At 44.1% G+C, this 26,719-nt stretch overlaps 3 protein-coding genes across 4 annotated transcripts in view; 1 reads left to right on the forward strand and 2 right to left on the reverse strand.

The window, feature by feature from the left end:
* Positions 1-9,570: 9,570 nt before the first annotated feature.
* Positions 9,571-15,370, forward strand: LOC136674587 (claudin-15-like). The gene is made up of 5 exons (XM_066650653.1): positions 9,571-9,805; positions 11,789-11,953; positions 12,765-12,846; positions 13,667-13,777; positions 15,274-15,370. The coding sequence occupies exons 1-5, from the start codon at positions 9,589-9,591 to the stop codon at positions 15,368-15,370; spliced, it is 672 nt and encodes a 223-aa protein (XP_066506750.1). The 5' UTR covers positions 9,571-9,588.
* A 4,434-nt stretch (positions 15,371-19,804) lies between these two features.
* Positions 19,805-22,697, reverse strand: naa38 (N-alpha-acetyltransferase 38, NatC auxiliary subunit). Its single transcript, XM_066662053.1, has 3 exons — positions 22,542-22,697; positions 21,462-21,630; positions 19,805-20,190 (listed from the first exon to the last, which is right to left on the reverse strand). The coding sequence occupies exons 1-3, from the start codon at positions 22,584-22,586 to the stop codon at positions 20,078-20,080; spliced, it is 327 nt and encodes a 108-aa protein (XP_066518150.1). The 5' UTR covers positions 22,587-22,697; the 3' UTR covers positions 19,805-20,077.
* A 593-nt stretch (positions 22,698-23,290) lies between these two features.
* The window catches only part of LOC136687250 (thialysine N-epsilon-acetyltransferase-like), a 29,037-nt gene continuing 25,608 nt past the window's right edge, over positions 23,291-26,719 (reverse strand). Inside the window, exons 3-6 of one of the 2 annotated variants that reach the window (XM_066661581.1) lie at positions 26,667-26,709; positions 26,179-26,280; positions 23,947-23,987; positions 23,291-23,811 (exon numbers count right to left, since the gene is read on the reverse strand). In XM_066661581.1, coding sequence (XP_066517678.1) covers positions 23,638-23,811; positions 23,947-23,987; positions 26,179-26,280; positions 26,667-26,709 — 360 coding nt within the window. In that variant the 3' untranslated portion in view covers positions 23,291-23,637. The remainder of the gene's footprint in view (positions 23,812-23,946; positions 23,988-26,178; positions 26,281-26,666; positions 26,710-26,719) is intronic. The other variant, XM_066661580.1, reaches the window with a different exon arrangement.

The raw sequence follows: 26,719 nt of genomic DNA on the forward strand, positions 1-26,719 counted from the left end.
TGAGTCTGTGTTGGATCAGTGTTGAGTCTGTGTTGGTTCTGTGTTGGGTCAGTGTTGAGTCGGTGTTGGTTGGTGTTGAGTCTGTGTGAGGTCAATGTTGAGTCTGTGTTGGTCAGTGTTGAGTCTGTGTTGGGTCAATGTTGATTCTGTGCTGGTTCTTTGTTGAGTCTGTGTTAGGTCAGTGTTGAATCTGTGTTGGGTCAGTGTTGAGTCTGTGTTGGGTCAGTGTTTAGTCTGTGTTGGTTGGTGTTGAGTCTGTGTTGGGTCAGTTTTGAGTCTGTGTTGGTTGGTGTTGAGTCTGTGTTGGGTCAGTGTGGAGTCTGGGTTGGGTCAGTGTTGAGTCTGTGCTGGTTTGGTCTTGAGTCTAAGTTGGGTCAGTGTTGAGTCTGTTTTGGGTCAGTGTTGAGTATGTGTTGGTTGGTGTTGAGTCTGTGTTGGGTCAGTGTGGAGTCTGGGTTGGCTCAGTGTTGAGTTTGTGTTGGGTCAGTGTTGAATCTGTGTTGGTTGGTGTTGAGTCTGTGTTGGGTCTGTGGTGAGTTTGTGTTGGGTCAGTGTTGAGTCTGTGTTGGTTGGTGTTGAATCTTTGCTGGGTCAGTATTGATTCTGTTTTGGGTCAGTGTTGAGTCTATGTTGGGTCAGTGTTGAGTCTGTGTTGGTTGGTGTTGAGTCTGTGTTGGGTCAGTGTTGAGTCTGTGTTGGTTGGTGTTGAGTCTTTGTTGGGTAAGTGTTGATTCTTTGTTGGGTCAGTGTGGATTCTGTGTTGGGTCAGTGTTGAGTCTATGTTGGATCAGTGTTGAGTCTGTGTTGGTTGGCGTTGAGTCTGTGTTGGGTCAGTGTTGAGTCTGTTTTGGGTCTGTGTTGGTTCGGTCTTGAATCTATGTTGGGTCAGTGTTGAGTTTGTGTTGAGTCTGTATTGAGTCTGTGTTGGTCAGTGTTGAGTCTGTGTTGGGTCACTGTTGAGTCTGTATTGGTTGGTGTTGTGTCCGTGTTGAGTCTGTGTTGGTCAGTGTTGAGTGTGTATCGAGTCTGTGTTGGGTCAGTGTTGAGTCTGTGTTGGGTCAGTGTTGAGCCTTTGTTGGCTCAGTGTTGAGTCTGTGTTGGGTCAGTGTTGAGCCTTTGTTGGCTCAGTGTTGAGTCTGTGATGGGTCAGTGTTGGTTGGTGTTGAGCCAGTGTTGGGTCAGTGTTGGGTCAGTGTTGAGTCTGTGATGGGTCAGTGTTGGTTGGTGTTGAGCCAGTGTTGGGTCAGTGTTGAGTCTGTGTTGGGTCAGTGTTGAGTCTGTGTTGAGCCAGTGTTGAGTCTGTGTTGGGTTAAGTGTTGAGTCTGTGCTGGTTCTGTGTTGAGTCTGTTTGGAGTCAGTGTTGGGTTGGTGCTGAGCCGGTGTTGAGCCAGTGTTGAGTCTGTGTTCAGCCAGTGTTGAGTTGGATGGTTCGGTGTTGAGTCAGTGCTGGGTCAGTGGACATCACCAGAGACTACATCTTTCAAAGAGCCAGAAAGTGAATGTAAACTCTGGTCCAGTTTCTGCTGTGTAACTGAGAGCGTTATCAGATATGCCAGAGGTGTTTGGACTCTGATTGTTCTTTTCCGGGATGGAAGGCGTGAACACCCCTCTCACATTCTCACATTCAATAATGGCTCAGAACACCATTGTCCAGCACAGACGTGTCCCTCCGACAAAGACAGACGTGGCGTGAGAATGTGGGACTCTCATCAGGAGTCTGTCCCTTTATTAGCACACACAAATCTGTCTGCTCTCTGAAAATGTTGTAAAGTACAGGCCAATAGAACCAGCCCAGAATCAGGAGGAATCAACCCTCACCAACACTGAGAGGGTTTATATCACGTAAACTCATCATTGGAAAGCTATTTAACTCTGGAATGAGGACTGGATTTGTTCAGATACTTGTTTCTTCAAACTGTTTTATTTCTTTATTTTATAATATCAATAATAACTTATAACTTATAATAAATATATTTCAAATATTTCAAACTATTCTCTGGCAGTTTCTGGATGTTGACTTTGTATGAACCAGGGGCTGGAATCTACAAAGAGATTTAGAACAGAGTTCTGCTTAGACCTTCACAATGGGAACACAGTGTTCTCCCCCTGTATAAACAGCCCGGTTCAGAACACCTGCTTTCTGCACCTGTTCCTTTAAATTATAATGAGCCACTCACTGTTCACCCCGACCCCGAGCGCACAGCAGTGAGGAGGAGCAGAAGCTCTGGTTTTTAGCTGTTTTCACTCAGTTCTCTTTCTTCTCCGTTCTCATTTTCTCCGTTTTTAATCAGTGCTCTTATTTCTCCACGCTCGTTGTTTCTGTTTTGCTGCATTTAACCTTGTCTTTGCGCTCTCACATAAACACGGGTTCAGCGCTGTGATTGGACAGACTCAGATGAGGGGGCAGAGCGAATCTGAAGTTTGCGCACTTGACGTCAGAAGCGGAGCAGAATGAGAACGGCTCATTTTATCCCGTGTTCTGACTGTTTTGAAAACAACATAGTTTTGCAAAAACTAACCACTTTTGCTAACTCCTAACATTAAAACTAAACTTAAAGTTATACAAAAACCTAAACTTAAACCTAATTTTGAACTTCACCAATGTAGAAATGCAGTGCTATGTTTCTGTAACAGGAAACCAAACTGTTTTTGTAGCTCTTCTTTGTGTATATTAACGCCAAGTTTGATGTTTTTAGTGAAACAGCGCCACCAGGAGATTGGAACTCACTTGAACATAAAATAACTATGAACTCCAATGAAGAAAAACACACAAACATCTGTGTTTTAATGAATGGGTTATGTTTAGATGTGACCATGATACTCGTCTCTCACACTGACACACTAACCTTCAACAATTTTACAAATTTCTGGCAAATAAATAATGATCTTGACACCATGATGATGTGCTGGGAGATGCATCTATGGAATATAATGTCCCTGTGTTATGAAAAGCAGTATAATTATGGTGAATATCATGTCTAGACAGAGACGAAGTCTGGCAGACAGAACCTCTACGGTTACGATTAAATCATTAGAGTTTATGACTGAACCCAAAAAAAACCCCAAAAAAGTGTAAAAAGCCAGTGAATCTCAACAACCAGTGAGATGTCTAACAATTTACCCAGGATTATACATCAACTGAAAAGCACATAGGGGCCAATCATCATCATCCGTCACTAAACCCCTGTCCAATCATCATTATTCTTCACTAAACCCCCCAACCAATCATCATCATCCCTCACTAAACCCCCCGACCAATCATCATCATTCCTCACTAAACCCCTCGACCAATCATCATCAACCCCTTACTAAACCTTCCTGACCAATCATCATCATCCCTCACTAAACCTTCCCAATCAATCATCATCATCCCTCGCTAAACCCCCCGAACAATCATCATCATCCCTCATTAAATCCCCTGACCAATCATCATCATCCCTCACTAAACCTTCCCGACCAATGATCATCAACTCCTCACTAAACCCCCCAACTAATTATCATCATCGCTCACTAAACCCCCTGACCAATCATCATCAACCCCTTACTAAACCTCCTCGACCAACCATCATCAACCCCTTACTAAACCCTCCCACCCATCATCATACACCCCTTACTAAACACCCCGACCAATCATCATCATCCTTCACTAAGCCTCCCCGACCAATCATCATCAACCCCTCACTAAACCCCCAACCAACCATCATCATCCCTCACTAAACCTTCCCGACCAATCATCATCAACTCCTCACTAAAGCCCCCCAACTAATCATCATCATCACTCACTAAACCTCCCTGACGAATCATCATCAACCCCTCACTAAAGCCCCCGACGAATCATCATCATCCCTCATTAAACCCCCTGACCAATCATCATCATCTCTCACTAAACACTTGACCAATGGTCATTAACCCCTCACTAAACTCCTCGACCAATCATCATCATCCCTCACTAAACCCCCTGACCAATCATCATCAACCCCTCACTAAACCCCTTGACCAATCATCATCAACCCCTCACTAAACCTTCCTCATCAATCATCAACATTCCTCACTAAACCCCCGACCAATCATCATCATCTCTCACTAAACCCCCTGACCAATCATCATCATCCCTCACTAAACGCCCCGACAAATCATCATCAACCTCTCACTAAACCCCCTGACCAATCATCATCATCCCTCACTAAACCCCCTGACCAATCATCATCATCCCTCACTAAACCCCCTGACCAATCATCATTAACCCCTCACTAAACCCCATGACCAATCATCATCAACCTCTCACTAAACCCCCTGACCAATCATCATCATCCCTCACTAAACCCCCTGACCAATCATCATCATCCCTCACTAAACCCCCTACCAATCATCATTACCCCTCACTAAACCCCCTGACCAATCATCACCAACCCCTCACTAAATCCCCTGACCAATCATCATCTTCCCTTACTAAACCTTCCCGACTAATCATCATCAACTCCTCACTAAACCCCCCAACCAATCATCATCGTCCCTCACTAAACCCCCCGACCAATCATCATTAACCTCTCACTAAACACCCTGACCAATCATCACCAACTCCTCACTAAACCCCCCAACCAATCATCATCATCCCTCACTAAACCCCCCAACCAATCATCATCATCCCTCACTAAACCCCCCAACCAATCATCATTAACCTCTCACTAAACCCCCTGACCAATCATCACCAACCCCTCACTAAATCCCCTGACCAATCATCATCAACAACTCACTAAACCCCCCGACCAATCATCATCAACTACTTACTAAACCCCCCAATCCAATCATCATCAACCCCTCACTAAACCCCCCTGACCAATAATTATCAGCTCCTTACTAAACCCCCCGACCAATCATCATCATCCCTCACTAAATCCCCTGACCAATCATCATCATCCCTCACTAAAGTTTCCCGACAAATCATCATCAACTCCTCACTAAACCCCCCAACCAATCATCATCATCCCTCACTAAACCCCCCGACCAATCATCCCTCACTAAACCCCTTGACAAAACATCATCATCCCTCACTAAACCTTCCCACCCAATCATAATCATCCCTCACTAAACCCCCCGAACAATCATCATCATCCCTCACTGAACCCCCTGACCAATCATCATCATCCCTTACTAAAGCCTTGACCAATCACCATTAACCCCTCACTAAACCCCCTGACCAATCATCAACATTCCTCACTAAACCCCCTGACCAATCATCATCAACCCCTTACTAAACCCCCGACCAATCATCAACATCTCCTTACTAAACCCCCCGATGAATCATCATCATCATCCCTCACTAAACATTCCCGACCAATCATCATCAACTCCTCACTCAAGCCCCCCAACCAATCATCATCATCCCTCACTAAACCTCCCTGACTAATCATCATCAACCCCTCACTAAACCCCCCGACCAATCATCATCATCCCTCACTAAACCCCCTGACCAATCATCATCATCTCTCACTAAACCCATGACCAATCATCATCAACCCCTCACTAAACCCCTTGACCAATCATCATCAACCACTCACTAAACCTTCCTCATCAATCATCAACATTCCTCACTAAACCCCCGACCAATCATCATCATCTCTCACTAAACCCCCTGACCAATCATCATCATCCCTCACTAAACGCCCCGACAAATCATCATCATCTCTTACTAAACCCCATGACCAATCATCATCATCCCTCACTAAACGCCCCGACAAATCATCATCAACCTCTCACTAAACCCCCTGACCAATCATCATCATCCCTCACTAAACCCCCTGACCAATCATCATCATCCCTCACTAAACCCCCTGACCAATCATCATTAACCCCTCACTAAACCCCCTGACCAATCATCACCAACCCCTCACTAAACCCCTGACCAATCATCATCAACCCCTCACTAAACCCCCTGACCAATCATCATCATCCCTCACTAAATCCCCTGACCAATCATCATCATCCCTCACTAAACCTTCCCGACTAATCATCAACAACTCCTCACTAAACCCCCCAACCAATCATAATTATCCCTCCATAAACCCCCCAACCAATCATCATTAACCTCTCACTAAACACCCTGACCAATCATCACCAACCCCTCACTAAATCCCCTGACCAATCATCATCAACACCTCACTAAACCCCCCGACCAATCATCATCAACTACTTACTAAACCCCCCAATCCAATCATCATCAACCCCTCACTGAACCCCCTGACCAATCATTATCAACTCCTTACTAAACCCCCCGACCAATCATCATCATCCCTCACTAAATCCCCTGACCAATCATCATCATCCCTCACTAAACTTTCCCGACTAATCATCATCAACTCCTCACTAAACCCCCCAACCAATCATCATCATCCCTCACTAAACCCCTGACCAATCATCAGCCTCTCACTAAACCACTTGACAAAACATCATCATCCCTCACTAAACCCCTTGACAAAACATCATCATCCCTCACTAAACCTTCCCACCCAATCATCATCATCCCTCACTAAACCCCCCGAACAATCATCATCATCCCTCACTGAACCCCCTGACCAATCATCATCATCCCTCAATAAACCCATGACCAATCACCATTAACCCCTCACTAAACCCCTTGACCAGTCATCATCAACCCCTCACTAAACCCCTTGACCAAACATCATCATCACTCACTAAACCTTCCCGACCAATCATCATCTCTCACTAAACCCTTGACCAATCATGATTAACCCCTCACTATCATCATCAACCCCTCACTAAACCCCTGACCATTCATCATCAACCCCGCACTAAACCCCCTGACCAATCATCATCATCCTTCACTAAATCCCTGACTAATCATCATCATCCCTCACTAAACCCCCCGACCAATCATCATCATCCCTCACTAAACCCCCGACCAATCATCATTATCCCTCACTAAACCCCGACCAATCATCATCAACTCCTCACTAAACCCCCTGACAAATCATCATCAACCCCTCACTAAACCCCTTGACCAATCATCATCAACCCCTCACTAAACCTTCCTGACCAATCATCAACATTCCTCACTAAACCCCCGACCAATCATCATCATCTCTCACTAAACCCCCCTGACCAATCATCATCAACCCCTCACTAAACCCCACCAACAATTCATCATCACCCCTCACTAAACCTTCCCACCCAATCATCAATATCCCTCACTAAACCCACCGACCAATCATCATCATCCCTCACTAAACCCCCCGACGAATCATCATCATCCCTCACTAAACCCCCCGACCAATCGTCATTAACCCCTCACACTACCCCCCAACCAATCATCATCATCCCTCACTAAACCCATGACCAATCATCATCAACCCCTCACTAAACCCCTTGACCAATCATCATCAACTCCTCACTAAACCCCCAGACCAATCATCATCAACCCTTCACTAAACCCCTTGACCAATCATCATCAACCCCTCACTAAACCTTCCTGACCAATCATCAACATTCCTCACTAAACCCCCGACCAATCATCATCATCTCTCACTAAACCCCCCTGACCAATCATCATCATCCCTCACTAAACGCCCCAACCAATCATCATCAACCTCTCACTAAACCCCCTGACCAATCATAATCATCCCTCACTAAACCCCCCGACCAATCATCATCATCCCTCACTAAACCCCGACCAATCATTATCATCCCTCACTAAACCCATGACCAATCATCATAAACCCCTTACTAAACCCCCTGACCAATCATCATCACCCCTCACTAAACCTTCCTGACCAATCATCAACATTCCTCACTAAACCCCCGACCAATCATCATTATCTCTCACTAAACCCCCCTGACCAATCATCATCACCCCTCACTAAACCTTCCTGACCAATCATCAACATTCCTCACTAAACCCCCGACCAATCATCATTATCTCTCACTAAACCCCCCCGGCCAATCATCATCATCTCTCACTAAACCCCCTCGACCAATCATCATCATCTCTCACTAAACCCCCCGACCAATCATCATCATCTCTCACTAAATGCCCCGACCAATCATCATCAACCTCTCACTAAACCCCCTGACCAATCATCATCATCCCTCACTAAACCCTTGACCAATCATCATCAACCCCTCACTAAACCCCCTGACCAATCATCATCACCCCTCACTAAACCCCCGACCAATCATCATCATCTCTCACTAAACCCCCCAACAAATCATCATCATCCCTCACTAAACCCCTGACCACTCATCAACCCCTCACTAAACCTCCCCGACCAATCATCATCATCCCTCACTAAACGCCCCTACCAATCATCATCAACCCTTTATTAAACCCACTGACCTTTTCATCATCATCCCTCACTAAACACCTGACCAATCATCAAGGACCCCCTACTAAACCCCCAACCAATCATCATCATCCTTCACTAAACCCCTGACTAATCATCATCATCCCTCACTAAACCCCCCGACCAATCATCATCTCTCACTAAACCCCCGACCAATCATCATCATCCTTCACTAAACCCCCGACCAATCATCATCATCCCTCACTAAACCCCCCAACCAATCATCATCATCCCTCACTAAACCCCCGACCAATTATCATCATCCTTCACTAAACCCCTGAAAAATCATCATCATCCCTCACTAAACGTTCCCTACCAATCATCATCATCATCCCTCACTAAACCCTTGACCAATCATCATCAACCCCTCACTAAACTTCCCGACCAATCATCATCGTCCCTCGTTGAACCCCCAGTCTCTGCCCATGTCTCCATCTGGGGGAGACAGAACACACAGAGGTACTAAACTCTAGGGGAGAAGGGTTTGTGTGGATCAGTCTGTGTCGGTTATAGTATATATCTTTATTGGATCAAACTGTATGGACCGTGTTTCAGAAATCATTGGATGCTATGAAGGGGTTATATGACAGTATATGACTGTGGGGTGCTTGGTGAAGTTTAATAAAATGTCATCACACTATTTAACATCACAGTTCTCAGCAATAAACTCAGCTCAGACCCCAGACTCCTACTGGAGAACAATCTGAATCTGAATCACTGCTGAAGAAAGAGTTTTAAAAAATAGAGCTTCAACACCTGAGTGTGTGTTGAAGAGAGAGAGAGAAAGAGAGAGAGAGAGGGAGAGAGATTGGGAGAGGGGGAGAGAGAGAGAGAGAAAGAGAGAGACAGAGAGAAAGAGAGAGACAGAGAGAGAGAGACACAGAGAAAGAGAGAGAGAGAGAGAGACAGAGATAGAGACACACAGAGAGAGCCAGAGAGAGAAAGAGAGAGACAGAGATAGAGACACACAGAGAGTCAGAGAGAGAAAGAGAGAGACAGAGAGAGTGAGACACAGAGAGAGACACAGAGAGAGAGAGAGAGAGAGAGAGAGAGAGAAAGAGAGAGTGAGAGAGAGAGAGAGTTTTGAGGGCTGAACACACACACAGAGAGAGAAACTGCTGAGAGCTGAGTGAGAGGAGAGAGGGGAGGGAGTCATAGAGATAGAGAGGGAGGGGGAGAGGGAGAGGGAGAGAGGGAGAGAGAGACAGTTAGACAGATCCAGACCTGGACGATGAAGGACTGTGTGCAGATTGTGGCTCTGGCCGTAGGCTTCCTCAGCTGCGTCATGGCCTTCATCTCCCTTCACAACCGCGCCTGGAAGATGTCCTCGGACTTCGGGAATGTCATCATCACGTCCAACATCTTCGAGAACCTGTGGATGTCCTGCGCCGACGACTCCACTGGGATCCTGGACTGCTGGTACTTCCAGAGTCTCCTCGCGCTGCCTGGTGAGCCCCCGCCGGCCAACACACTCCCACACAACACGACACGGTCAGTGACACGGGGGCTGGGCGCTCGGGGGCGGTCAAGGCAACGGGGGTTCTCTGGAACTGTAGTGGTCAGTGAAACGTTGATTGAGTTTATTGGTGGTGAATTTGGCTGTGATTAAAGGTAGTGTATTGTGAATTCAGTTTAATGGTTTAATGCTGCAGTTCAGATCAGTGGCCAGTGGTGGTTGTGGTCAGTGAATTTGGCCGCAGTTACCTGTGTAACACTTTGGAATACTGAGAGGTTGTGATGTCATATCTCTGACTCCTCCCCCTGCTGTCGGAGGAGGGGTTTAGGCTCACACTTGTGGAGCACAAACCAGCTGGACATTACTCAGCAGACCTCTCTCTCTCTCTCCATCCTTCACTCTCTCCACCCCTCACTCTCTCACCTGCGGAGCTCAGACCGACCAGACTTCACTCAACACACCTGGCTCCAGAGGAACCTGAGACCTCATTCATCCATTCACTCTCCCACTTGTTCTCCCTGCCTCCCTCAGTCTCTCCCTCTCCTTTTCTGCTTTCTGTCCATCTCTCTCTCTCTCTCTGTTTATTCTCTAGATTTAAAATCCCTCCCTATCCCTGCCCTCTCTATTATTATTATTAATATTCCAACACTGGTTATTAGTTTTGCTGCACTCTCTCGGTGGGAGTTACGTGTTCTGAGCGAGATGCACCCGGCAGTGGAGGTCATGGCCCTGTTCCTGGGGTTCGCGGGGTGGGTCATGTCCGGAATCGCGATACCGTACCCGTTCTGGCGCGTGTCGCAGATGGAGGGGAACGTGATCACTGCTGCCACTGTGTACGAGAACCTGTGGATGTCCTGCATGGTGGACTCCACCGCCGTCCACAACTGCCAGGAGTTCCCCTCCATGCTCGGACTCGCCGGTACAGCATTAATACAGAATAACACTCATATATAAACATGTAATAACACGATCATTAACACATCATATCACTAACGTTTAAACATGTAGTAACACTAATATGAACATATAATAAAACTAACATATGAACATGTAATAAAACTATTATAAACATATGATATCACTAACATATAAACATATAATAACACTAAATACAACAAGACTTGTTATATAATATCATTAACATAATATTATCATGAATAATTTTAATACAATAACAAGCATGTAATAAGACTACAATTAACATTATAACACTAACATATGAACATGTAATAACATGACCATACAATATCATTTATTAACACTAACAAACATGTACTAACACTATTATTACTATTATTATAATAAAACACAATTACAACATTACCATTAATATATTAACACTATTGTTAATTTATCTTTTAATAACAAACATGTAATAACACTATCACTAACTATATTAACACTCATTACATATAAAAAGGCCTTATAAACCTACTAACACTATTGTTACTCTACAAGTAAAATACAACATGCAATAACACTATCATTAAGATAAAATAATAATAACACTAACCTATTATATGAACGTTATATTTATCATCAACATGTGAACATATATAAACATGTAATCTATCTTTACCATATAATAACACACATATAACCATTTAAAAATATTGTAAATGCAATGTAATAACACTTCGTTTTCAGATGAAGCTGGAGAGAGATCGGTTTATCATTGTTACTGATAAAGGCAGAATGTCTCTTGTTCAATCAGATTACTCAGTCTGTATAAAACATTACACCCAATGAAACGGGGCACTCTGGAGCAGCTGGAGAAGCCCCTGGCACTGGTCTGTGGAACAGTGGAACTGTGTTCTCTGGACTGACGCGCTCCACTCAATACCTCGTTTTGAATTAGAGAACCAGAACTAAACCGCAACACCAGCCCCTGACCTGGCTGAGTGCCATCAACCCCTCACAGCAACGTAGAGGGGGACACAGAGACACGTTCTGATGACGGCCTCCTGTGTTCCAGGTCATGTCCAGGCATCTCGGGCACTGATGATCGCCTCCATCGTGATGGGCACCTTCGGGCTGGTCTCCACGCTGGTGGGCATGCAGTGCTCGAAGATCGGGGGAGAGAACTACACCCTGAAGGGGAGGATAGCTGCACTAGGTGGGGTCTTCTTCATTCTCCAGGGTAAGAGGGCCCCCTGGAGAACAGGGACAGAACCTGCACTACACTCTGTAACAGACCCACTGCACATAAACATGTAAATACAACTTTGACTGAGAGATTTTATTATTTCTGGAGCAGCTGCACATCAACCTAAGGTCATTCTACTCAAAGCCAAGTGTCAGTGAAAAGGGCATAACTTTTTATTTATACATTTATTTATTTGTGGTTTAAAATTAATTTGTGTATATATATATTTTCATTATATTTTCATCACTTAATTTTATAGTTGTTAAAAAGTTATAGTATTCTCAGACTAACAGTACAACAAAGTATAGTCCCTAGAAAGTGGGGGGCAGTGTAGGGCCAAAAAAAAGTTTATCCCTGTTTATTGCCATATTTTTCCCTATTATTAGTAATTTCCTACTAGAGTCATTTTCATATACAAACTCCAGAAAAAGAATCAGATCCTGTTCTTTCGTACACAGTGTACATGCCTAACCCACTGCGTGTTTTAGGCATGGGGCATTGCCTGTGAGGAACTTCAAGATATTCTGGAACATTCCTGGCTCTGTTCACACAGGGGTCATTCAGACAGAATAACAGTGTGTAATTATTTGTCACTGTACAGTGTACAATGAAATGTCTTCCATGTATAACCCATCTGTGGCAGTGAACACACACATTAGTGCACTAGGGGCAGTTCTCAGATGGAGAACTCTGACCAATCAGGATCTTCTAGATTTAATGATTTTAAGAAACAAAATAAAAGTTGTTTTGAAGCTGAATCAATGTTGACATGTTTCCACCTTACCGCCCGGTCGTCTCCCCGCAGGTCTGTGTACGATGATCGCCGTGTCCTGGTACGCCTTCAACATCACACAGGAGTTTTTCGACCCTCTCTACCCTGGAACCAAGTAAGTGTGTGAGTTATCTCATCTGGGACACATTAGCAACAAATGTTTCTCAGTATTTCTACACAATGATCACAAAAGCTTCTTCACTCAGTCTGAGTGTTGCCACAGCCATCCGTAACCAGGGGATTAACAACCGCTTTTCCATTCAAACTCCACTCGACTCCTATCGTCCTCCTCCAGCAGGTGAATCAGGTCCTGGTTCTGGAAGCGGGTTCTTGTTTAGTTGCTGTTCTCTCGTGGTTCAGAGTGAGTCGAGTAGGGACTAAACCATGGCGTGTAAACCTTGCAGAGCGCTGATTGTCCAGAGAGAGTTGTCACTCTACGCCACGCAATGCAGACGTCCAGCGCCAACTCTCCATCTGTAAAATCTCCAGCTGCAGCAGAGATCACGCTTGTTTTTATCCGACTCACGACGGCAGCTCGGAAAATTATGGCGTGGTCTTTTGAAGAGGTTCAAACGCTCCTTGGATCGGTGGCTGACGAAAGAATCCAGCGAGAGCTGGATGCTGCAACAAGGAAGGAACAAACTCTACTGATCTGTCTGAACTGATGACGGAGCTGTGTTCAGTACCAAACAACAACAACATGCCAGTACACCATGAGTAAACACCGCTTAACGTTACCGCCGCCGTTGTTGTGGTTTCCAAAGCCCACTGTTCCCCTTAGAGACGGGGTTAGAGACGACACCCGATACATTTCAGGGGGGAGCTATGGGAAACCAACCAGGGACCAATCAGAGAGTAGAGTCCAGTAGAGACCAGTAGAGTACAGGGAGTTTCTGTAAAGAGGGCTCACTGAGGGAATGGTTTGTTTGCCGCAGGTTTGAGATCGGAGAAGGTCTGTACATCGGCTGGTGCTCCGCGACCCTGGCTCTTTTTGGCGGGAGCTGTTTACTCTGCACTTGTGGAATGCAGAGCAGCGAAGAAAAACAGTGAGTTCATCACTTCACTTCTGTCAGTAACTTCATCAGTGACACAGGACACTGTCGGCTGGATGTTTTTGGTCGGTGGACTGTTCTCAGTGCAGCAGTGACACTGAGGGGTTTAAAAACTCCAGCAGCACTGCTGTGTCTGATCCACTCTACACCAGCACAACACACACTAACACTCCACCACCACGTCAGTGTCACTGCAGCGCTGAGAATGATCCACCACCACATCACACCTGCTCTGTGGGGGTCCTGAGCACTGAGGGACAGGCGGTAACAAAGTATGCAGAGCAACAGATGGACTACAGTGTGTAAGTGTAGAACCACAGAGTGACCAGAGTGGACAGTGGAGCTGAGAGAGGGGACAAAACCACTCTCTAAAAGCTGATTTCAGTCAGTGTCCTCTTCGAGGTTAATTTCCAATAAACGTAAAAATCTGCACCACTTTACAACAAGGCTACCCTCAAAGGTCTTAGGCCCCTGAGATAATGATCTATATTTAAACTAATGCCTCTCAGTGAGTGTGGGGGTGGTATAAAGTTCTATATAATCACAGTAAACACAAACAAATAATAATAAAAAACCACATAAGAAATATAAGATAATGTTTTTCTATAAAGCAGTAGGTGAGAGTGAGTTTGAAGAACAGTGTTTTGTTCAGATTCTCCTTGATTTACATGAATTTGTTAAATCCACAGCACACATTATTTAAAATCATTATTTATTCACCGTTAAAACTAGGAACTGGACGATAACCTCAAATAATACGCACTCCACGAGGAGAGATTTGGACAAAGTTAAACAACACATTCACACACAGAGGATCACACTGGAGTAATGTGATTGGGTTTATTCTAATGTTGGCTGTTATTTGTTTTTTGTTTGTTTGTTTTTAGCAAATAATCACGTACTGCTCAGAGAAATATCTCTTTAAATCTCTGGAAACACGGCGCTGAGGATCAACACAATAGAGCCTTTGTGGTTGTGGTGTTTAATTCCCACCAGTAAATGAAATGTAGAAGGTCAGAGTCTCGTGGGTAAAGGACGTCTGGAGCATTGTCTCTCTTCAGTGTTTTCCTGAAAAGTTCTGAAGAACAGAGACAATCAGTTGCTATTCATTGTTTAATAGCAATCAAACTAAATTAAGAGAAAAATTGTTTTAACTGATGAAGTGAACTAAATGAAAGACAAAAACTGGTAAATGCCTAAATATGATGCATTCAGAAATTACATGAACATTTATACATTAACTTTTAGGCCACAGAAAGAGTCATTTAAAAAATCATTTTACTGTATTATTATTTCAAAGCGTTAATAACCATTAATAAACAGATTGTAAACTGTTTATAACCCTTTATAAGTGTAGTCTTATTTCAGAGTGGTCCTGTAAAACCTGGGCTGAGTTTTGAAGCGGTTAAAGAGTCGTTTTGCTGAAACTTCACTCGACTGATGTTTATTATTGTGTTTGTTTGCTCTCTGTGTCCCTCTCTTTCCTCCAGACACTATTTCTACAGAGCACCCACCAGAGGAACGCCGTACACCACCTCCGTCACCTCGCAGCCGCCCAATCAGTACGGCCGGAACGCCTACGTATAGCTCATCACCACACACACACACACACACACACACACACACACTCACTCTCCCGTAAACACACACTCTCCCATGAACACACACACACACACTTACACACACTCACCCTCTCCCGTAAACACACACACACACTCTCCCATAAACACACACACACACACCCTCCGATAAACACACACAGGACCAGCGACAGAACTCAGCCGAGCTGGAGCTGGGCGATATTCTGAGGAGTGATATCATGGCGTCCTCCTGTGAATGAACTGATAATCTCCTCAAAATAAAGTCCTTAAAGGTGTAGTCAGTCATTTTCTCCACTGACTCTTCCTCACGCTATAAACTGCCATTACACTGACGCCTAGTGGTCTGAATGTGTACTAAACACAATTTAGACAGGGCTGCACCTGTGTGGGTGGGGCGTGGGGGGCCCACTCTGTGGAGCATAAACTGGTTCCTTCAGAGAAGACAGAACAGTCTGAATCTTCACCTGCTGTGAGCCGTACTTTTTAAAAAAAACAGAACTGATCACTTTACTAAACACTGCCTGGTACTTTTGTGGTGATAAAAATGACAGACTGCACCTTTAAGTTCTCCAAGTCCTTAGAGAGTGGACGGTGTGGACAGTGGGAACGTCCTCGGAGCGTCCAGCGTCTCTCTGAGCAAGAGAAAATTCTCAACAATTAACTTCAGTATACGTTCTTAAAAACACTCAGGAAAGTACACATCTGTTAATATGAAGATACTGAGGTAATGAAGGCCACACCTCAGAACATAAAATGTCTGTTTATTTGATGTTTAATTGATTAAATTAATAATATTAAATTTAGGTGATGTCACAGCAGGCTGCCGTCCAATCAGAACCTTGTTACTGTGCAGTTTATGTAGATCCTGTACACAGCTGATTTATAGTTGTTCTCAATCTAAAAGCTTCTTTGAGCGATGCCATAGAAGAAGTACTTTTGGTTCCTTAAAGGACCCTTTTTGATAAAAACATTTTAACCGTTAAAAAACATTACGCTCGAGAGATGGATTTTTAAACCTTTAAGAGGTTCTCCGCACTCACACATCTCTCAAACAAACACGGTTCTGCATAGAACCAAAAGTGGTTCTTCTAAGGCATCGCTTAAATAACGCATTGTAGCACCTGGATTTTTAAGAGTGTGTTTTAGAAAGACCACAAACCTCACACACTCAGAGAAGAGTATCGTAACAGAAATGATCGCGATGTTGATTATACAGCATCGTATCGTTCACCCTTCGGCTGAAGGAGTGAAGTTCTAAAGGAGGAGAACCAGCCATGGAAAGAAGGAACACAGTGTTTAATGACATCACAGATTTGTTTTTTAGTCCAAATTGAACGACTAAAGCTGCGTCCCAATTGTGTAATACACATTAACACTACAGAGTATATAGTATGTACTAACCTTAAAAGTCTGAGTTTGGCGGCTAGTGCACAAAATATTAACATACTACACCATTTCATACTAACAGGACGTGATGAACCGTTGCTACGACAACACACATCATACCAAACTACAGCCTGAAACTCAAATATCACCCTCCACAGTGCGTAGTGCACAGTGTAGGTCATAACTAACGTTACTGCACCGAAATAGCGCACTGTACGTCAGATAATAAAACCATTTATATTTACATCCCTCTTTCTCACATTTAGTGCCCTCTCTGGGTGCAGTAGTTAGTTTATAATCTGTGAAGTGCACTAAGTAGGGCACGATCTATTTGGGACACACACAAGAAACTCCACCCTTTCAGTTTCCTGTTGAACTGTGGGACAGTGTCCATGGGTTCCGTACTCAAGGGGGCACTGTGGATATTTTAGTGTACTCTACTTTCACACTAGCACCTACACTGCACACTCAAACACTAGTTAGAGGGTGTGTGAAGTGCACAATTGGGACACAGCTCCAGATAAAGGTAAAGCAGTGGTGACCCTGGGGGACGGGGACAGTTTATATTAATCAGCTGATCTGAGAACTGTGAAGGGTTCTAGAGTAACTCCAGTGTGTTCTAGAGTGGGATTGGTTCTCTGTCTGTGAGGAACCCATACATTATACTGTACATTTATAAATAAATATAAATAAATAAACACCATTGTGAAGGACACGTCTCTGTTTGTTACTACATGCCTCTGTTCTAAATGTTGTTCAGTTAAAAGTGGAGGGGGTAAAAACCCCAGGTGGAAAATATAATGTCTGTATGTTTTAACATTTCACACGTGGCTTACACCGTCTCGAATTTAACGATTCCCTCCGGCGCCGAGCTCTTTTCCCTCGGGATGTTTCTGCGCTCAGAAAAGTCTAGTGAGAGTTTGGGGGCGTGGTCAGGGCCGAATGCTATTGTCTCCTGGTTCTGTGACTGCCCGCCTCATACACTGTATAAACCACGCCCACTGGGAGGAGCCTTCTACAGAGAAACAAACACTGAGCACCTTTATTTTTAAGAGTAAATACAGTGTTCCTCACTGTACAGAGACAATGGACAATAATTCAATATCAATATTTATCAATATAAAATGTTTCAATAACAATATGATTTTTAAACAGTCTTTAATATTTCAGTACACATTATTTACAGCATCTGTCTCTGACTGACGGCCTATAGAGGGAGCTGTCGTCAGTTCAGCACTCAATTTAAAATTAAGTTTATAAATATTAATATTGACAAAGCCGAGAGGTTTATGTTTGAGGTTGTGCTTGGAATTTTCAGTTGATTTGATACTGTTCACATTGATATCAGAATTATATCCAATCAACCGAAATTTAAAGAAAATATTGTGATGTAATTTTTTAGCCGTATCATCCATCCATCTCTCTCTCTCTCTCTCATACACACACACACACACATATATATATACAGTACTGTGTAAAGGTTTTCAGCACCAGAGACTGAGATTTAAAAAGCTATTTCTCTGAGCAGTAAGTGTTTATTTGCTAAAAAACAAACAAACAACGGCCGACATTAGAATAAACCCAATCACATTACTCCAGTGTGATCCTCTGTGTGTGAATGTGTTGTTTAACTTTGTCCAAATCTCTCCTCGTGGAGGTTATCGTCCAGTTCCTAGTTTTAACGGTGAATAAATAACGATTTTAAATAATGTGTGCTGTTGATTTAACAAATTCATCCAAATCAAGGAGAATCTGAACAAAACACTGTTCTTCAAACTCACTCTCACCTACTGCTCTATAGAAAACATTATCTTATATTTCTCATTTGCTTTCTATTATTATTATTTGTTTGTGTTTACTGTGATTATATATAACTTTATACCACCCCCACACTCACTGAGAGGCATTAGTTTAAATATAGATCATTATCTCAGGGGCTGAAGATGTCTGCAGAGTGAAAAGTTTGGACACACCCCCCTCAGGGAGAGGTTCCATTGTTTTGGGTCGTTTTCCACGTCGTGAATGTACAGCAATGTACAACCCTAATAAAACCAAGGAGATGGTCGTGGATTTCAGAAGATCCACCCGCACTGAGACCACGGCCCTCCTCATCAATGGAGTGGAGGTTGAGAGAGTGGAGCACTTCAAGTTCCTGGGAGTACACCTCTCTGCTGACCTCACATGGGCCTTCACCACACACAACCCTTAGTGTGGAAGGCACAACAGAGGCTCTACTTCCTCAGGAAGCTGAAGCACTTCCACCTCCCTCAACACCTGCTGGTGAACTTTCACAGAGCCACCATCGAGAGCATCCTGACACACTGCTGCACCGTCTGGTTCAACAGTTCCACAGTACAGGACAGGAGAGACCTGCAGCGAGTGGTGAGAGGGGTGGAAAAAAATCATAGGAACTTCACTACCCCCCCTCAGCGACATCTACAACAGCCGACTCCAGAAAAAGGCTATCAGCATTTCAATGGACATCACTCACCCTGGACACACTCTGCTCTCCCCCCTCCCCTCTAAAAAAGGTTTCAGACATTTAGAAGTCAGGACAAACAGGTTGAAACACAGCTTCTTTCCCCAGGCTGTGAAAGCCATCACCCCCCGCCCCTGTTCTTCAACATTGTTTTCTCAGCGACAATAAAAGCTTTTCTATTCTACAGCACCAGTCCGAGGTTTGGACATCTTCTCATTCAATGGTTTTTCTGTTTTATTTTATTATTTTCTCTGTTGTAAATGAATGTGGAAGACATTAAAACTGTGAAGGAACACATGGATTTATGTAGTGAACAACAAAGTGTTAAAAAACAGAATATGCTTTAAAATGGAGAGGCTGTAACCAACTGTGATTGAAAGGGTTTGAGGGGGAGGTTATGATCAGGGCGCGAGTGTCACACTGAGGGATGTTTACACCACGCGAAAAATCAAAACATACAGGTTTATATTTTCCACATGGGGTTTTTACGCACTCTACTTGTGTCATTGATGTGACGCCATAAACATAATGGATTTATTATTTTAATTTTCATTGTAGGACAATAATTACTGTAAAATTAGAGCTAAATTAAACAAAATTTCAATTATTATTATTTTCTTTATTGAAAATCTCTCTCTCTCACACAAATATACACACGGCTTTCTTCACACACACACACACACACAGTTCAGAAGAGTGTGTTCACACTCACAGACTGTCCTTTGTTCAGGCTCAGGTAAAGCCCACCTGTGCTCAGGTAAACACACACTGTAAAGTCCATGGACACCTGCACCACATTTCCCATGATCCCCTGCAGGTCTCTGTCCCTTAGAGTCCATGTGGAGGATGTAAACTCTCAGACTCCACCTCTATCGACACAACGTGATGACCCGGGATCATCGCCAGGCCCAGGACTCTCGGCTCACCCTGAGAGAAGGAGTCTGAGAGAGAGAGAGAGAGAGAGAGAGAGAGAGAGAGAGAGAGAGAGAGAGAGAGCGCAGAGAGAGAGAGAGAAAGAGCGCAGAGAGAGAGAGAGAAAGAGCGAGAAAAGAGAGAGAGAGAACAGAGAGAGAGAGAGAGAGAGCGAGAGAGAGCGAGAGAACAGAGAGAGAGCGAGAGAGAGAGAGAACAGAGAGCGAGAGAGAGAGAGAACAGAGAGAGAGCGAGAGAGGGAGAGAACGAGAGAGAGAGAGAACAGAGAGAGAGAGAGAGAACAGAGAGAGAGCGAGAGAGAGAGAGAACAGAGAGAGAGCGAGAGAGAGAGAGAACAGAGAGAGAGCGAGAGAGAGAGAGAGAGAGAGAGAACAGAGAGCGAGAACAGAGAGAGAGAGAGAGAGAGCAGAGAGCGAGAACAGAGAGAGAGAGAGAGAACAGAGAGTGAGAACAGAGAGAGAGAGAGAGAGAGAGAGAGAGAGAGAGAGAGAGAGAGAACAGAGAGCGAGAACAGAGAGAGAGAGAGAGAGAGAGAGCAGAGAGCGAGAACAGAGAGAGAGAGAACAGAGAGCGAGAACAGAGAGAGAGAGAGAGAACAGAGAGTGAGAACAGAGAGAGAGAGCAGAGAGAGAGCGAGAGAGAGAGAGAACAGAGAGAGAGCGAGAGAGAGAGAGAGAGAGAGAGAGAACAGAGAGCGAGAACAGAGAGAGAGAGAGAGAGAGAGCAGAGAGCGAGAACAGAGAGAGAGAGAGAGAACAGAGAGTGAGAACAGAGAGAGAGAGCAGAGAGAGAGAGCAGAGAGCGAGAACAGAGAGAGAGAGCAGAGAGCGAGAACAGAGAGAGAGAGCAGAGAGCGAGAACAGAGAGAGAGAGAGAGAGAACAGAGAGCGAGAACAGAGAGAGAGAGCAGAGAGCGAGAACAGAGAGAGAGAGAGAGAGAGAGAGCAGAGAGCGAGAACAGAGAGAGAGAGAGAGAACAGAGAGCGAGAACAGAGAGAGAGAGAGAGAACAGAGAGCGAGAGAGAGAGAGAGAGCAGAGAGCGAGAACAGAGAGAGAGAGAGAGAACAGAGAGCGAGAGAGAGCACAGAGCGAGAACAGAGCAAAAACGAGCACAGAGAGCGAGAACAGAGAGAGGGAGCACGATAGAGAGAGCGCAGAGAGAGCGCAGAGAGAGAGAGAGAGAGAGAGAGAGAGAGAGAGAAAGAGACAGTCAGATAAACATACACAACCCCCATCATTATTTTGTGATTATTCTCATTGTCTGTTTGTTGTTGTTACCTGTGGATTTGAGGAACTCCTGAGCGGAGCCCAGTATGACGTTACAGTCTCGGTCGGTGCAGAGGAACAGTCCGACCAGAGTGCGTCCGTCCGTCATCCTGATCCTCATGCTCTTATTCAGCAGGTTCTCCAGCTTCTGTCGAGCCGAGGAATACACACAGCCCTCCACCTGGACACACACACACACACACACACACACACACACACACACACACACACGGTCAGACTGACATACAGCAGCAGCTGTATTGAGGGGGGCTGCTGGAGTACGGTGGTCCTGGTTTGTCTCCCAGCACAGGAGCTGAAGTCACAGACTGGATCCGTCTGCTCGGGAATAAAACACTACACACCATCACACTGTAGTCTCTCTCTCTCTCTCTCTCTCTCTCTCTCACACACACACACACACACACACACACACAACGCAGGACCCAGTAGAGGGAGCTGAGGTGAAAGGCTCATACCCAGAATCATTCAAAGAATGTCCTATGACTGTGAGCAGGTGGTACCCTATCCTCCTCCATATGTTACATAGTGCAGTTTCTGCAGTGCTGATCCCAGAGCATTAATGACAGAGGCTCTGTTCTCCCTGTTTAAACCCCTCAGTGATTATGAAGCTGCAATATTAAAGCAATAAATAAATAAATAAACAAAAACAACTCCCTAATGTTGCTTTAACTCTGGACAATCTGCTGGTACCGAGCTGGACTTCACCAACGCGCTCCACGGGTTCTTCTTTCAAACAGTGGATGATTTTGTAAACACTGCCTTTAATAATGAACAGCTCTTTTTTACTCTACTTTGGGGTCAAATTCATATGAGAACACTGACTTTTACTTTTATTATAATACTTTATTCCAACTGTTTAAGCCGTATATTTGAGCTCCAGGTTCAGAACGACTCTTTATAAAAAGATGTGGTGGTTGTTTGTCTTTTTTTTTAAACAATAACGAAGTAAATGAATGTCTATGACAACAGTCCTCGCTCAGAGCTGTTATTCTTCAGTTAGCACAAGCTACACACACCTCCACCCGAGTCTCGGCCTTTTTCTCCCCTCCTCCCCGAATAAACCCCGCTCACCTCCCCCTGCAGCTCGGTACCATTCGCCGCCACCTCCTTCTCCATCAGAACTCAGGAATAAACAGCGAATTTGGGCTAGTTTTGGGGATTATTTGCTGTGGGTTCTGTAGCTGTGAGTCTTTAGCAGCAGCTGAAACTATGAGCAGCAGCGCCATCTGCTGCAGCGGTGCGGTGCGGTGAGGCAGGGTCCGTCTCATCCCGCACCCTAAGCTCCTAATGCCTTGATTGAAGTGCACTCGACTGGGACCCCATCGAAACGCGGGACACTGCGAGAATTGTGCTCCTTTTCTTAAGAGCATTATTGAACACATTCTAAATTTCTACAGGAAATAAAATATATAAATATTTTCTCATAATTAAACAAAGATTATTTAGTGATTTTTTAAGGTAAATGTATTTAGTCCAAGGGAGGACAGTTAGCGAAGCTGTTCAATAGAGCACATAAAATAATAATAATAATAATAAAATAATATATAATATAATAATAATAAAATAAAACAATAAAAGTAATAATAATAATAATATACTTTTATCGGGGTGGTTGCAACTCCCTTGTTCTCTTTGACTCTTTTTAAAGTCAAGACATACTTAACGCTACATAAACTAGCATTGTAAATGAGCCTAGCATTAACTATAAGCATTCAGGTGTCCACTAGGTGTTCGTAAAAGAGCAAAAACATACAGAATATAATCAATAAAGTGAGATTTCCAGAAAATATTCATGAAACAATATACACAATGACCACAGACTTTTAATTAAAACAAAGACAATATGATCCATATTTTGTTACAACAAACTGTTCAATTGTATTATATTCACTAATAAAATTGTATTGTACTCTTTTCACTTCTCCAGCACACCTGATCCGACCAATCAGCATCTCAGCACAAAGAGGAGTCACAGATGGTCAAGACAGTAATTTCAACATCACTGTCAAGACTTGAATAAAGAATGATTTTGAAAAAAGAATAAGATTTTAAATCAGTTTGACTGTGTCTATTGCTCCGTCACGACGTTCAGACTCCGCTGGCACTGTGACCAAATCATGGAAATTAATTAATATGTGGCTCTGCTGCTGCTGGACTGAGTGTTTGTTTAAGGCGCCTCCAGTGTGAGGTTCTCCAAAGCCTCGCCGTCAAAACAAATGAACCGCCAACACTCAGCGTCTATCAGATCCTGAGCTCCTTTAGAGAGGTAGAAGTCCAGAGAGAATTTATTCCATTTCAGAACAGAGAACTGCAGACGAGCACACTGCTGCTCTGAACACACCTGTAACACACACACCCACACACATCTATTTCACTGAAATCAAAAGCTTGTTCTCAATCACTGCTTTTTATAACAACAAAGATTTTTTGGTGTGTTCTCATTATTTCTGAAATAGAGAAAAACAGAATAACTCACTTTAGCCACCGACGCCAACAGAGCCTTCCCAATGCCTTTACCTGAGAGAGAGAGAGAGAGAGAGAGAGAGAGAGAATTATATTAATTTTATATTATTTATTTACATTTTAAACAGACTCCAGCTGAACAAAAACCAATTAATTATAATCTGATGCTGAACTGATGCAAAAACTGGCTGATGCTGAACTGATGCAAAAACTGGCTACAAATCCCCTAACACCCATCTCCACTGGTCTTACATGTGTCTGCCGCCCGCGTTCCCTCTCCTAAGCCGCCAAGTCTATGTACTTCAGCTTCATCCTCAGATGGAACCGTTAACTCTATGAAATAAACTATCTCCATCTACCAATATTTGTAGCCCGCGCATGTTATCAAAAACATTACGCCCTCAAACACAAACCTAACCAATTATTACTGCAACCACTCATCAATGCATTAATCTCTAGGCCTTGTTTTGCCTGTTATGCTGCTGTTGCGCACTGTGTCTTAATTCCTGCTCGTGAATAAAACTAGTCACTAGCCTTCTTTCTGGTGATGTGGCCTTACTGAAAGCTTTCCATGAATCACCTGATAAACCCCTTAATTCTCATGAGCTCCTGGCTGGCTGCACATGCCAAATGACATAAACACTGCAGCACCCCTAGCCACTTCCTTATGGCCTTGTTCATAACCCTTTCCATCCTCTCTATCTCTGGGATTCAAACATCATAAATGGTTAATGGCCACCTAATGCCAGATAAGATAAGATTGCCTTTATTGTCATTGCACATGTACAACGAAATTGAGCAGCAATCCTTAAAGTGCTAAAACAAACAAAAACAGTAGAAAAACTGCAGAAACATGCAGTTTTTTTTACAATATAAATAACAATTATTGCACTAGCCCTGGGTAGTAGAGGAGATTAATGTGCGTGTGTTTGCTGTGTATTGCACAGTGCTTAAGAGGTATGTGCGTTCAGTTCCCGTACAGCACTGGGATAAAAGCTGTTTTTCAGTCTGTTTGTCCTGGATGTGATGGACCTGAAGCGTTTTCCTGAGGGCAACTGTTGGAAGAGATGGTGTCCAGGATGGGAGGAGTCTTTCAGTATATTGGCTGTTCTGCTTAGGCAGCGGGAGCTGATCAGATCCTCCAGCCTGGGCAGTGAACAACCGATAATCTTCTGGGCTATGTTGATCACTCTCTGTAGAGCTCTCCTTTCTGCCACTGAGCAGCTGCTGTACCATGTTGAGATGCAGTAGGTCAGCACACTCTCGATGGCACAGCGGTAGTAAGACACCAGCAGCTTCTCCTGAAGGTTGTTTTTCCTGAGAATTATCAGGAAATAGATTCTCTGCTGTGCCTTCCTAACTACAGCTGTGGTGTTGGTGTTCCATGAGAGATCTTCAGAGATGTGCATACCCAGAAGTCTGAAGGAGGGGACTCTTTCCACACAGTCCCCATTTATGATGAGTGGTGAGGGGTCTATGCGTTTCCTCCGGAAGTCAATGACCAGTTCTTTTGTTTTGGTGGAGTTCAGGGAGAGGTTGTTCTTTGCACACCACTCCACCAGTCCCAGGACTTCATCCCTGTAGGCGGTCTCATCTCCACCAGATATGAGTCCCACCACGGTTGTGTCATCTGCATACTTGATGATTGTGTTGCTGGAGTGGGTGGGGGTGCAGTCGTGGGTGTAGAGTGCGTAGAGGAGAGGACTCAGCACACAGCCCTGTGGAGCTCCAGTGCTGAGTGTTACCCTGGAGGACTGATGGCGGCCTAATCTAACAGACTGGGTGCGGTTTGTTAAAAAGTCCTTAATCCAGACGCAAGGCAGTAAGTCAAACTACAGACACCACAATTTCAACTTCCCGCTGTGTGCAAGGCACAGAAGTCATTAGCAGAAGTCATCATGTCATCCATGTCAGCCCTAATTGGGGGATCCGAGTACTGTCATGCAACATTTCCCCGCCTACAACCCACTTAGAGGCCGTAATTACTACCTCCTACTGCCAGATCATGCTGCTATGTTCCAAACAACCAACAAAATCAGAAAACCCTGCCTTTTGTACTGATGTATCAATAAATTTGTTTGCTTTCAAATAAGCAGCAAGTCTCTGTGCTATTAAAATATTAAAGTAAGCTATTACTTTATTCTCAGAAATCTGGAGGAACACTTCCCATACACTTTGAAAATCATCTTAAAAAAAAAATAAAACAAATGCTTTATAGTATTCCCAGCATTACAACCACACACACCTCTGAAGTCTGGCATGACGTACAGATCCGCCATATAAACACACCTACCACTCCAGGTATTGTAGGTGTAAAAGTACAGAGTATAACCCACCACTGAGTGACCTGAGAAAGAGAGAGAGAGAGAGAAAGAGAGAGAGAGAGAGAGATTGAGATTGAGAGAGAGACATTGAGTATTGAGAGAGAGAGAGAGACATTGAGCATTGAGAGAGAGACAGAGAGAGAGAGACATTGAGCTTTGAGAGAGAGAGAGAGAGACATTGAGCATTGAGAGAGAGAGAGAGAGAGAGAGAGAGAGAGAGACATTGAGCATTGAGAGAAAGAGAGAGAGAGAGAATAACACATTTACTCCTGACTCTGAGAACATTAAACCAGAGGGATGTCAGTGTCCCTCAGTGTGAGTGTGTCCTCTGGGACTGGGTTTAATGATTAATGATTATTGGTAGCATTTTTCTTTCTCTGAAATTTTACAAAGGACAGTGTAATTTTACCTTCTGTGGAAATGTGTTCCTGCGGCACCATCTCGCTCCAGCTCTGCAAACAC

The sequence above is a fragment of the Hoplias malabaricus genome, chromosome 2 (genome assembly GCF_029633855.1).
Source record: "Hoplias malabaricus isolate fHopMal1 chromosome 2, fHopMal1.hap1, whole genome shotgun sequence".
In the NCBI taxonomy this organism is placed as follows: Eukaryota; Metazoa; Chordata; class Actinopteri; order Characiformes; family Erythrinidae; genus Hoplias; species Hoplias malabaricus.